The following is a 13,596-nucleotide window of genomic DNA, read 5'->3' as shown; positions in this document are numbered from 1 at the left end:
TCATAAGACTGCGCCGAGCTCCTGGATCTGCTGTGATTCTGCTGAAGAAAGGTTTGTTTTAAGAATTTAATCGGTTTTAATCGATGAAGACAGTTCAATGATTTATTTTTATTTTTTACAAGCTTTGTGAAATATTAGTTTATTTACCATTTAATGATGATTTATTTATCTAACTCTAATGAAGGATATTTGTGAGTAAAGCTCATATCCACTGATGAGAAACAGTAAACCTGCGGCTCATTTCTCTCTCTATAAATCATAAATCAGTTTATCATGAACACGAGTTCAGTCTCTGGAGAGTCATGATGGAGAAACTGAACTTTTCAACTCCGAGTCAATTGAATCAAACACTTTGAGAAATGATTCAGTGAATCACGACACGTGCTGCTCAAACAGTGAACAAGAAGGAGAACAACAAACACTAACAAACTAACTAATCATGTTTCCATCAGTCATAAATGGCTAAATATTAAGTTTAATAATTTGAGTGCTTTTTGTTGTTGTTGTTGTTGTTTGAACAGGTCCATTTAAGACCCTTAACTCTGTTAATTATTCTCTTCTTAAAGATGGAGTTTATTAAAGAGGAAACTGAAGAAAATAAGATTAAAGATGAGACTGAAGAAATAAAGATTGAAGAAACATTCAGAGTGAAACATGAAGAAACTGAGGAACAAACAGGTTGGTTTTATTCTCACAGCTGAACTCAGTCATTTGATCATTATTAAAATGTCCAGCTCTACAGAAATAGAGAGTATTTTGTGCGACATTAAACCCAATATCTTCTTCTGAATAGAGAACAATGAAAGTATTTTTTTCTGTTCATGCTCAAAAGTGCTGTACTAACATTTAAAATACCTGAACATAAATAGCAGTAATTGAACATTAAATCAAGCAATAAATAAGTCCTGATTGAAACATTTTACATCAATAATCATTTCATGTGTGTGTCATATGGAGGAAAGTCAGCAGGGCGTGTAAAACACTTTGAAGTAGAACCGAGTGAACTGATAATATTTGATGAAACCAGTGAAAAATATTTACCTTGTCATTTGTGGTTCAGGTGTAGGTTAGAAATCAATGAGCAGATTGAGGCTAGAGGTGAAATGATGTGAAAATTACATACCGTGATTATTGTGACAAAATTATCATGGTTATCAATTACATGTTTTTGTTAAAGTTCTGATAGAAACTGAAATAAGTTCAAAAACATGTTCAGTCCAAATTCGAATCCAAAGTTTTTGACGTCCACACTGTGTATCGCAGCTGTTCAGATCCGATTTGTGTGTTCATGCCACTCTTTCATTTTCTGGAATATCTGCATTGGTTTCATTGCATTGCATTGGTAGGCATAAGCCAAAAAAAAAGTAACAAGAAGGGTTTGCAGTACAGATGTTGTCTTATTTACATCATGACACTGTGCAGCCGCATTGGACTCCTGCATCTTATGAGGCAGCGGCAGCGGCAGTAGGTATGGACGGCTTTATTCTGTGCCGTCGTCTTCACTGGTCTCAAAACATTTTCTCTGTTATATTGTCATGTTCTACTGGTCCGGCACTTTGCAACAAATAAAACCTTGTTTCTGCAGCAACTTTGATCATGTTTCCTATAACAACGCCTGATGTGTACATTTTATGTGGCGTGAGAGAGTCACATAGTCAAACACATTCAAAGCGTCTTTGCCAGGTGCAAGATAAAAAAAAAAATCGAATAATACAAAAAAGATCTGCTCACTGTTCTTTCTTTTATTTAGAAAAGGTGGCAACACACATATTCAAGCCTTTAAACATTCAAGCCTTTACAGTATTTTCTGGAACATAAGTTGCATCTGACTACAAGTCAGCTCCATACAGATTAAGCAATCATGAACTTAGAGAGTTACATTTAAAGTAGCTAGACAGATTCTGCCAGTATTGGGCACTCGTTCAATGTAAATAGTGTCATCCGAGTTGACAAGATGGAGGGAAGCGAGCAAGGGAAGGGCTTAAAAATCTCTACTTGAACGCAGCCCTGGACACTTTGTAGATTTATTAGAAATATCCATTTCCGATCATGAGTCTCTAATAATGAGCTGATGAACATAGAGCAGGAATGCCCAATCCTGTTCCTGGAGATCTACATACATGCAGAGTTCAGATCCAATCCTGATCGAACACACCTGCCTGTAATTATCAAGTGCCTCTGAAGTGTCATTTACGCCGTCATTACCCGAGTGTTGATAGCCTGCAAGCTGTTATGACTTAATTATGCTTTATGCTAATTGTCATTATGCTATTATGACTTAAAGGATTACTTCACTTTTAACTACATTTTTCCTGATAAATTTACTCACCCCCATCTCATCCAAGATGTTCATGTCTTTCTTTCGTCAGTCGAAAAGAAATGAAGGTTTTTGAGGAAAACATTCCAGGATTTTTCTCCTTACAGTGGATTTCAATGGCTACCAACAGATTGAAGGTCAAAATTACAGTTTCAGTGCAGCTTCAAGGGCTTTAAACGATACCAGATGAGTAATAAGGGTCTTATCTAGTGAATCGATTGAGCATTTTCGAAAAAAATACAACCGTTTATGCTTTATAAACAAAATATCGCATTGAACGTACTTTCCGCTTCCGCATTCTTCATAACGCTTACGCTGAATTTCCTAAGCCTTCCCTATTCTACTTACGGAACGAACGCGGCGCCAGTTTCATTTTTTTCCGTAACTTAAATAGGGAAGGCGTAGGACACTCAGTGTAAGCGTTATGAAGAATGCGGGGTCAAAGCTTTTATCGTTTGTTTCTACTTCTTCTTTGTCTGTGTTTGGATTCGGAGGTTTGTTACTGATTCGGATTAGTAACAGCACCCCTACTGTATAAAGTGTTGGTTAAGTTACTCAAAAAAAGTAATCCACTACAAATTACAAATTACTACATTAAAATTGTAATTGATTACATTACTGATTACTACATGTAAAAAGTAATCAGATTACTAATTACTTTACATTCAAGTTACTTACACCACAAACTGAAACTCATAGTTCTGTAATATTTTTCAGTCAATATTAAATTACAGAAAGAAGTATGAAAACAACAACTTGACTTAAAAATATTTGTTAATTATCTATAGGTAGCTTATTCATTCAAATGCAATCATAACAGTCGCCTGAGTGCGCTCAACGACCACGTCATCTGTGAGCATGAGATTCTAACAAACTAAAAATAACTTTATTAAAATTAATAAATATATGAAATATTGTACACTTGTTAATGTGTTTATTTTTGTTTTCAGTTTTTTTATAGTATTTAATGATTATGAACACATATTAAGCATGACAAACCATACAATCGATTAAACTTCAAAGCTGGCAGGTATGGTATGTATGATTACAAAATAAAGTCATTAAGATTGTTTATTAATATTATTTTATGAAGTAACATGTAGGATAAAAGTAGTTTTATCAAGTGTTGAGCGGTTTCTGTGGCAGCTCCAGCTATCCGACGAACAGATACGTCAGTGTCCGAATTCACTCACTTTATTTTGTTCACTCTTTGCAGATATAGTGCACTCAAATGACATACAGTGGGTACGGAAAGTATTCAGACCCCCTTACATTTTTCACTCTTTGTTATATTGCAGCCATTTGCTAAAATCATTTAAGTTCATTTTTTTTCTCATTAATGTACACACAGCACCCCATATTGACAGAAAAACACAGAATTGTTGACATGTTTGCAGATTTATTAAAAAAGAAAAACTGAAATATCACATGGTCATAAGTATTCAGACCCTTTGCTCAGTATTTAGTAGAAGTACCCTTTTGATCTAATACAGCCATGAGTCTTTTTGGGAAAGATGCAACAAGTTTTTCACACCTGGATTTGGGGATCCTCTGCCATTCCTCCTTGCAGATCCTCTCCAGTTCTGTCAGGTTGGATGGTAAACGTTGGTAGACAGCCATTTTTAGGTCTCTCCAGAGATGCTCAATTGGGTTTAAGTCAGGGCTCTGGCTGGGCCATTCAAGAACAGTCACAGAGTTGTTGTGAAGCCACTCATTCGTTATTTTAGCTGTGTGCTTAGGGTCATTGTCTTGTTGGAAGGTAAACCTTCAGCCCAGTCTGAGGTCCTGAGCACTCTGGAGAAGGTTTTCGTCCAGGATATCCCTGTACTTGGCCGCATTCATCTTTCCCTCCATTGCAACCAGTCGTCCTGTCCCTGCAGCTGAAAAACATCCCCACAGCATGATGCTGCCACCACCATGCTTCACTGTTGGGACTGTATTGGACAGGTGATGAGCAGTGCCTGGTTTTCTCCACACATACCGCTTAGAATTAAGGCCAAAAAGTTCTATCATGACGAACATCTTGTAAAGATCCATTTTGAGGGTTATATTAGCTGTGTGAACTGTTTATGCTGTTCAAGGCAAGCGCGAGCTCCGGGGGCGGGGGAGCACGAGATTTAAAGGGGCTGCAACCTATATATTGGTGCATAGTTAATGATGATAGGCAGTTAAAAAAAATAATTAAAAAAATCTATGGGGTATTTTGAGCTGAAACTTCACAGACACATTCAGGGGACACCTTAGACTTATATTACATCTTTTTAAAAGAAGTTCTAGGGCACCTTTAATAAAGTTAAAGAAGATAAAAATGCAGATATAAAATGGCTTATATGTAACATGAGAGATGGTAGTCAGAAACGGTAGTGCAAATAAGTCACAATGACAGTAGTGCAGGTGAACAGTAGTGCAAATAAACATATTTATGAAATAGACATTCTCAACTATATTTTTCCAATGTAAAAGATAAAACAAAACAAACAGCACCCATAGCGTGTGTCTCAATCAGCTCCCTTGTTCAGTAGTCAGGGCACTGATCAGGGAGTCGGCCACATTCATTTACACGGTATACTGATACACGACCTAGGAAGCTAAGGAGCTGTTTTAGACCCAGGGATGGTTTGTAGGGGTCTTCTTCGTCTACTTACTTTCTCTTTGCCGTCTTGGTATCAATGTGAGCTCAGCAAGACCGTTTCGTGCTTGAGAGCCACCAAGTCGTGTTTTACTGTAATTTCAGCATCTCCAGGCACATGAACAAAAGCACCACTCTCATTGGTTGCCAGTTTAACGCGACGTGTCAAACCCCCCCCCAAAAAACCAAAAACGAGGTGTTTTTAAAAAAATGATGCTTTTACGCCTGGCGTTTTTCGTGTCGGTGTGCACACTCACATTGGCGCCCTTTGTTTAGTCACGAGGAAATAAAGTTGGCGATAATCGCACGCACGACATTCGTCCCGGTGTGTACAGGCCTTAAGTCTGGTTCATTTTACTAGTGTAATTGCTCCGTACCATGCCCTGGCCCACGTGAAGAGGCACGGTTGGATTATGCTTGGGTGCGGTACGGAAGTACTGAGATCGGTAACCACAGAAGAGTACAGAAGAGCTTTTGAGTGAATTAATTTCAGTACATTTAGGTCTATAATGGATCCAGTTCTATCCCAGTAGGTGAACATTAGTTTGCGGTTAAAGCTGCAAATTCAGTGTCAGCTCTCTTCTAACAAGATGATGTTCTTAACCATATGTGATAAATAAAGGAGACATATAAAATGTGCAGTGGTGAGTCCCTTTGGACCAGTTTTGAAAACCACTGGTGTATTGAGTATAAGATCTATAGACAGGATGGGCAACTCTGGTCCTGGAGGGACACTATTCTGCAGAGTTTAGCTCCAGCAAAATTGTCTTCAGTCTTCAGGACTGTTTGAAAATTACAGATAGATAGGTTGATTTGGGATGAAACTCCAGGACCAAAGTTGCCCATCCCTGATACATAGGATAGGATAGGGTATAGATCATACATGTTGTTGGTTTTGATGTATTAAATTTCTAAATTGTTTTATGTCTGTTTTTGCCCTAGACCTAACGGCACTGAAAGAGGCGAGTCATGAACTTAATGAAATGGAAGAAGAGAAAAAACATTATGATAAACACGATTTCATGACTGGGAAAAGATCGATACAGGCTAAAAAGACCTCCTTACAAAATAGAGCTCAAAAGACTGGAAATAAAAGTTATTTCATCTGCCAACAGTGTGGAAAGAGTTTTGATCAACACAGAAACCTTCAGGTTCACTTGAAAGATCATGCTAGAGAGAGCTCCATCACTTGCCAACAGTGTGGAAAGAGTTTTGATCAACACAGAAACCTTCAGGTTCACTTGAAAGATCATGCTAGAGAGAGCCCCATCACTTGCCAACAGTGTGGAAAGAGTTTCACACTTAAAGAAAACCTTCAAGTACACATGAGAATTCACACTGGAGAGAAACCTTTCACCTGCCAGCAATGTGGAAAGAGTTTCACTGTAAAAGGAAACCTTATAGCCCACATGAGAATTCACACTGGAGAAAAGCCTTTCACCTGCCAGCAATGTGGAAAGAGTTTCACACATAAAAGAAGCCTTCTAGTCCACATGAGAATTCACACTGGAGAAAAGCCTTACACCTGCCAACAATGTGGACAGAGTTTCACACATAAGGGTAGCATTAAAGTCCACATGAGAATTCACACTGGAGAAAAGCCTTTCACCTGCCAACAATGTGGACAGAGTTTCAGTCAAAAGGGAAACCTTAATGAACACATGAGAGTTCACACTGGAGAGAAACCTTTCACCTGCCAACAATGTGGAGAGAGTTTCAGATTTAAAGGTAACCTTAAGGGACACATGAGAATTCACACTGGAGAAAAGCCTTACATCTGCCAACGGTGTGGAAAGAGTTTCAGTCAAAAAGGAAAACTTGAAATCCACATGAGAATTCACACTGGAGAAAAGCCTTACATCTGCCAACGGTGTGGAAAGAGTTTCAGTCAAAAAGGAAAACTTGAAATCCACATGAGAATTCACAATGGAGAAAAGCCTTACACCTGCCAACAGTGTGGACAGAGTTTCACTGTAAAAGGAAATCTTACAGCCCACATGAGAATTCACAATGGAGAGAAGCCTTTTACATGTGGTCAGTGTGGAAAGAGTTTCAGATTTAAAGGTGACCTTAAGGGTCACATGAAGATTCACTCGAAAATGACTCTTTTACAAGTTTCAAATCACCAATTCTAATACAACTTAAGGTCTTAGAGTATCTGATTTTAATAAGTACTTAAAGGGTCATGAAACCCCAGAACACATTTTCTGAGCTGTGAACAGATATACATAGGCTGCACATCATTGAAAACACTAAAGGTACTCAATTTTATTTAACACTCTGAGGTATCGCCGGCGATACCACCGCATTTTTTTTTCTTACCACTGTGAAAGAGACTCAAAATACTCTGTCAATGTTCTACATACAATTAAGAGCTATACACCATTTTAATCTGTGGAATATCTTCTTTTATTTGTGTACACTCGGAGTAAAAACAAAATATTGTGCTTTTTGTAAAATAAAGAAAACAAACATGATGCGTGATCTCTCTTCTCCCTCTGAACGAAGTCCAATCTGATAGTTCTCAGAAAATGAACTGTAACTTAGTGAATACTAATCACAAAAAAATAGACTTATGTCTAAAGAAACGTTGAAATGTCAGGTGTAAATCGTGTAAGGGTGACCATATTTTGATTACCAAAAACCAGGACACTCTGCCCGGCAATACTCAAATGATACCTCAAAGTTTACTCAAAGATGCCTTATAATTTCAATACATTTAAAAATGCCTCCTCTGTATGGATATAAAATTGTTATATTACAAAACACTATAACCAAATACACAAATTCAGATAGGCTTCTCAGAGGTTTCTCAACATATTGTATCATGACAAGTTAATGTCTCGTCTGTATTAAAAAAATAATAAATAACTAAAAAATACCTCTGCTATATTAGCGATCCAAATTTAACAAAAATAGCTCTCACAAACTTACAAAAACTAACTAACAAAAAGTGTCTATATCTTTGGTTTTCTTCATCCACGTTTTCCTCTTCATCCTGTTTTTCTTTCTCATCCTTCTTGCTTGCCCTTCTATATTTTGCTGTAGAGCTGATCTTTCCCTGCATTTTTTTGTTTCTTTTCAAAGAGGCATGAAAGTTATAAAGAAATGTATATAGGCCTATCAGCTGTTACATCACAAGGTACAAAGGAAGAGCACGAGCTGAACTCATTGTAGACGACAGCTGAAGGTTGCTCTGCTGTTATACAAAGTATCTGTTATTCAGTTACAATCGACTGCACAAATCGTGCATACTAATGAAAACATAAACCGAAAATCTCGTAACACCGGTCAATTTAATGGCCCAATGAAAAATAATGAAAACCAGGACAGCCAGGATAGGACATGAAAACAGGACATGTCCTGGGGAAAAAAGGACATTTGGTTACCCTCTAGGTAGTGCGAGAATCCGGCCAAGTACCCGATTCCTCATTACGTACCGGGTCCTCGGGCGTGGGTTTTTGGGCGCTGCGCGCTGACCGGTCCGAATTTTTCGGGGGCCGGCCGACGCGCTCCCCCGACCCTCCCGGGCCCCCCGACACGCCCTGAGCCGTTTCGGTCAGCCTGACCCCGCCAGGGGTCAAACGGGAGCGGCCCCATGTCCGAGGCCCTTATGAGGCAGTACCGGCCACATCCAGAGGGTGGCAGACTCAACGTCCCAGTTCCTGGCTACTCAAATGAGCTTTCTCTGCCGTTCGTATAATGGTGGACCGGTCACTTTCTCGCTTCCCTCCGTTCCCCGAACCCACTATTTGCCCGATTACCCACTATAGTGGGCAAATGACCAGGTGACCACTGCTGACCGCTCCTAAGCAACGCCCCCCGTCCCACGAACCCATTATTTGCCCAATTACCCACTATAGTGGGCAAATGATCAGGTGACCCCCCCGACCACTCCTAAGCCACGCCTCCTGTCCCACGAACCCATTATTTGCCCGATTACCCACTATAGTGGCCAAACGATCAGGTGACCCCCCCGACCACTCCTAAGCCACGCCCCCATCCCAAAAACCCATTATTTGCCCGATTACCCACTATAGTCGGAAAATGACCTGTTGCCCCATGTTGAACCCTGCGGAACGCTATATTTGGCCGCTGTCATGATTGTTCACTAACCAGTTAGACCATTCTCATTCATCAAGTTGAACCGTCGTTCCAAACCTGATAAAAACTATTTTATGGCACTCGGCACCGATTCCACCGCCCGCGAACCCACCATTTCATTTCAATGGAATAAATATAAAGTGGGATATCCGTATCCCGGCTCAGGAAGGGTCTAGCGCCACCTAACTTGCGCTCCTGTCTACGACTCAGTGCCCCCTATCAGAATCCCGAGTTTCGAGAAGATCCGGGAAACTCAAAAATTTCTGTTAGATTTTTTCGGTTGAAAAATAAAGTTTTATTTTTTTATTTTTATTTTATTTAAGTTTTATTTAATTATTATTTTTAATAAAAAAATAAACAAACTCCGGCCATACAGCCGGCCCAGAGGGACCCTACCCCAGGCACAGTCCCCACCTCCTGGGACCTTCCCTTTTCGAGATACGGCCACTTCCTGTCCAGCTTTGACCGGCTCTAGCTCCCGAACCCGGGGGCCCCCGGCCTTGGGGGTGGTCTTGTTCGACGGGGCACATCGAGCCCTTTCCAGCAACACCCTCCCCGAGGTATAAGGCAAAAACGCCCAGACTTTGACCGCCCGTAACTCCAGGACCCCGGGGCCCAGAATAAAGTTTTATGGATTAAACCCCTGTAACTGTACTAAGCACACTCTGTCGGATACATCCCACTAAGTTTCAAGTCGTCTGGGACCTTCTGGTATGAACGGGAGCCGGGAATACAAAGACATCCCATTTCCCTGATTACATAGTGGCCGCCAAATAATGGGTTCCCGGAAAAAGTGCTTATAGATGCTTTTTTACATTTTATATAAATTTTTATGGATGAAACCACATGTGCCATGCTTGGCGCACTCATTCGGATGCATTCCACTGACTTTCAAGTTTGTTTTGCAGCCAAAAAAGAACACAATTAAAAGAATCTTTTTTTAATTTAAAAAACAAGTGTAACACAATACAAAAACACAATATAGAAAACAAAACAAATTAAAAACACTACCAACTAAAATAAAAATCAACATCAACTGTCGACAACTCATTGTGTTGGGCCAGTGGAAAACGTTCATCTGAAACACAAACCATTTAACAATTTAAGTTCACTTATTGAGTAACTTCAGCACTATTAGGATTATGATGATGATCAACCGATTCCTACTCCATATCTCCATCAGGCTCCGTTCGTGCTCCACGGTGTTCGGTGAGGCCGGCACCTGAGGAGGAGCCTCGGGCTGGGAGAAGTCGGGGACCAGGGGCATGGCGGGGTTGGTATCTCTCAATATTTTGAGCTTCCCCGCGGTTACCGACCTCTCCAGTGACCTCACCGTCTCTGAGCGCGATGACTCCTTAAACATTATAAAAACAACATTTCAGTATTCTTTAAAACAGACAGCTATTTCATACATTAATGTAAAAGTTTTAGTTTAAGACTGACTTACCGACATGCCCCTGTGGCCTTTCTCCAGGTGACTCTCGGGGTATTTCACCAGCTTGCCGCAGAGTGGGCAAACCAGGTTGGCCAGCCTCACTCTGTGGCGGCCAAGCTGGGCGAAGAGTCCTCTTTGCTATTCGTTGGCCACTTCGTGGACCGTCCTCAGATGCTTGCTTATGTTGACGATCCACGCGGGGCACATCGGGCACTTGAATGCTATATTAAAAGACGATTTTAATAGGAGAAAAAAGAAAAAACATGTTCGAACACACAGTGTATGACGCAAAATGATTTATTACTGTGTCATAAACGATTCATAACACTTTGTGATGGCACAAGGAACTAGGATCACAGAATAGATCAACTTACCGGAGCTGTATCTTTTCGGCATGATCTGTAAAGGGGGAAAAAAGCAAAAAAAATAAATAAAAATTATTGTAATTTTATAACATTAATAAATTACTGTACGTGTGTAGTTGTTTTTTTTTTAGAAAAGCAGGCAACAAATATAACATCTAGAGACTGCAAGCTTTCACACGATATATAGTTTGACAGTATTACTGTAAGTTTAGACTAAGATATGACTGTTTTAAACATTTTATACTTGTTTTATTGCAGTGACCTTCCAGGACCTTGGCTCAAATAACTCACCTGGCTGCTCAGGTTTAGGCCCAAAAATATATCTATACGGATTATAATTCATAAGAATCTCATGATACAGCTTTATGAGCAGCGTGTACTGGTGAACTAACCCCAACAGTACCGATGGATGTCGAGAAATGTACAAACGTGCCATTTATAATAACACTTAATTGCATAAATTAAGAAAAATATGACAGATTATCTCACCTCTCGTGATGAGTCAGCATCAGTAATGAGATCCACAAAATCGAGGTCATTAAATTTCCCTTTGTTAACCAATAGCAGCCCTTGTTAATTACCATGACAACTAATCACCTGTCCAAGAACAGGGAACGCCCACTAACCAAAAATGCCCCGCCCACTTTTAATTAAAATATTTTTTTATAAGATGTTTTTTTTTTTTCCCAGAGTGTTTTTTTTGGGTCAGTATTATTTTGCCCTCAATTGTTTTTAAATTAAACGTGTATAAAAAATGTGTGTTGCATCAAAAAAAGACATGACAGTTGGAACGTTTCAAACATTTATTATTACAACAGAACAGAACAAGAAAAGAACATTTAAAACAAAACAATTAAAAGAAAACGGTTTGTTTCCGGGCCCTCTTTGCCACTTTCATCAACATCATCCTCTTCAGGGGGGAGAGGTGAGCCCGAGGGAATCCCCTCTTCCTCGGAGTGCCGACTTTGCGCCTCTTGGACGGTGTAGTCGGCTCCTGAAAAAAAGCAAACACACCTACTCGGCGCACAAGCAGTTAAACGAGCCCCCCCCCCGTGAGAAGACGGACTTACGGAAGCGGATTCCCTCGGGCGTTTCTCCCCCGACGGACTGCCAGAGGGCGACGGGCTGCCAGGAGGCGATGGGCTGGAGGAGGTGGGCGGGCTGCCGGTGGGTGCCGGCCGCTTGCCCGAACTCTTCCCGGCTCTCTTTCCAGTCTTCTTCCAGGCCTTGAGTGGCCTTGGGGATGAGGCGGCCCTCCTTGGCCTGCTTCACCCTCACCTCGTGCATGAGCACTTTCCGCCGCACTGACCGGATCATCGTTTTGATCTCCCGGTTCAGCCCCACCATGACTGTCCGGGAGAGTCGGCAGGTGGGCGGCGGGGTCTCGGCCAAGTAGGCCAGGAACTGGGCCACGTTTTTCAGGTAGTGGTGCACCGTCGGCTCCGCAATCTTGGCCTGGTTCAGGCTGTTGTGCCAAGACCGCATACTCGCCGTTTGGTTGAGGAAGCCCAGGCTGGCCAGGTCGGTGTGCCCCGCCGCCATGTACCAAATGAAGTGGCGGATCCTGAAGATCTTCGAGGCCACGTTGTTCATGAGCCTCTGTCCAGGATCCGCCCCCTCCTGGTGGCCCCGGTACTCCTCGAGGAGGACGTCTGCGAAAAGAAAACACACAATGGGGTCAGAACAGAGCGAGAAACTTTGGCCGCAGAGCGAGACGGGGAGAAGTGACAGAGCGCGGTACTCACTCAGGGCCACCACGTGGTCCGGGAAGGGGTGCTTTTCTTCGCCCGGGGAGGAGGAGGTCGACGCCTTGGCCGGCGGCTGGGGGGCGGGGGCCCGGGTCCTGGCGGTCTGCCTCCTCCAAGGGCAGGGCCAGGGGCTGGTCTTCCTCTTCCTCGGCCTCTCCCGGCACGAGGGGGTGAAGGGAAGACAGCAGCCTGCCAGTCACCCGGGCGAGCTGGCTGGAGGGCTTACCCCGCGACCTCCTCAGCAGCAGGCGGTAGCGGCGAGTCACCTTCCTGAGTGACTCGCTCAGCACGTCGACCTGCCGGCGGAGGTTCTCCTGCTCCCCCGCTGCCTCCTCCGCAGCAGCATCAGCAACTGGGTCCTCCAGGTCCCCTGCTAGGTTCAGGGTAGAGACCATGGCCACGGCCGGGTTGCTGGCCCACAGGTTGGCGAGACCCTCCATGATCTTCTTCCACTTGAGGGTCTCCGTGGCCTGCCGGTGGGCCGCGACCATGATCTCGTGTGGGTGGCCAGGTGGCGGTCCATCCGGGAGGTGTATTTTCCGCAGGCGGGCAGGGGGCAGATGCCCTTGCGCACGTCCACCCTCCCGGATGGAATGGCCAGTAGTAGCTTTCTCTCCGCCTTATTGCGGACACCGTGGCTCACCCCCAGGTGCTGGCTAAGTTGACTGTAGCCACGGTGGCACAGCGGGCAATCGCTGCTAGGCATATCGTGTATGTATATAATAAAATAAAACTATAGATAATAAAATAATTAACAAAATCAAATATATAATATATAACAATAACGGCAGTGAAAAACACAAGGTGCAGGAAAACAAAACGGTGAAACAGAAGAGCGGAAGTTGTCGGCAACCGTGGTGCAGTGAGTGAGGGTGTAGGGTGATTGGAAGTGTGGTGCAGGTGAAAAAAGTGTAAATGAATGACAAAGATTGTCGGGGCAGAGGCCTTTTATATACTTTTGGGTCCAACTTCAGCTCAAAGGGATGGGAAAGAGGACC

At 42.4% G+C, this 13,596-nt stretch overlaps 1 protein-coding gene across 1 annotated transcript; it reads left to right on the top strand.

Annotated features, from left to right (window-relative positions):
* The first annotated feature begins 487 nt into the window (after window positions 1-487).
* On the top strand, window positions 488-7,212 carry LOC125263337 (gastrula zinc finger protein XlCGF57.1-like). The gene is made up of 2 exons (XM_048182344.1): window positions 488-678; window positions 5,889-7,212. Exons 1-2 carry the CDS (start codon window positions 567-569, stop codon window positions 7,079-7,081), a joined length of 1,305 nt encoding a protein of 434 aa, XP_048038301.1. The 5' UTR covers window positions 488-566; the 3' UTR covers window positions 7,082-7,212.
* Window positions 7,213-13,596: the final 6,384 nt, after the last annotated feature.

Source organism: Megalobrama amblycephala, linkage group LG1 (assembly GCF_018812025.1).
Source record: "Megalobrama amblycephala isolate DHTTF-2021 linkage group LG1, ASM1881202v1, whole genome shotgun sequence".
NCBI lineage: Eukaryota > Metazoa > Chordata > Actinopteri > Cypriniformes > Xenocyprididae > Megalobrama > Megalobrama amblycephala.
This window is presented reverse-complemented; position numbering and strand designations above follow the sequence as displayed.

What these genes read in the sequence shown, in the direction of transcription:
- LOC125263337 (XM_048182344.1), top strand. Translation starts at nt 567, where the DNA reads ATGGAGTTTATTAAAGAGGAAACTGAAGAAAATAAGATTAAAGATGAG. An exon ending in AGAAACTGAGGAACAAACAG is followed by an intron (nt 679 to 5,888) that starts GTTGGTTTTATT and finishes TTTTTGCCCTAG; the next exon opens with ACCTAACGGCACTGAAAGAG.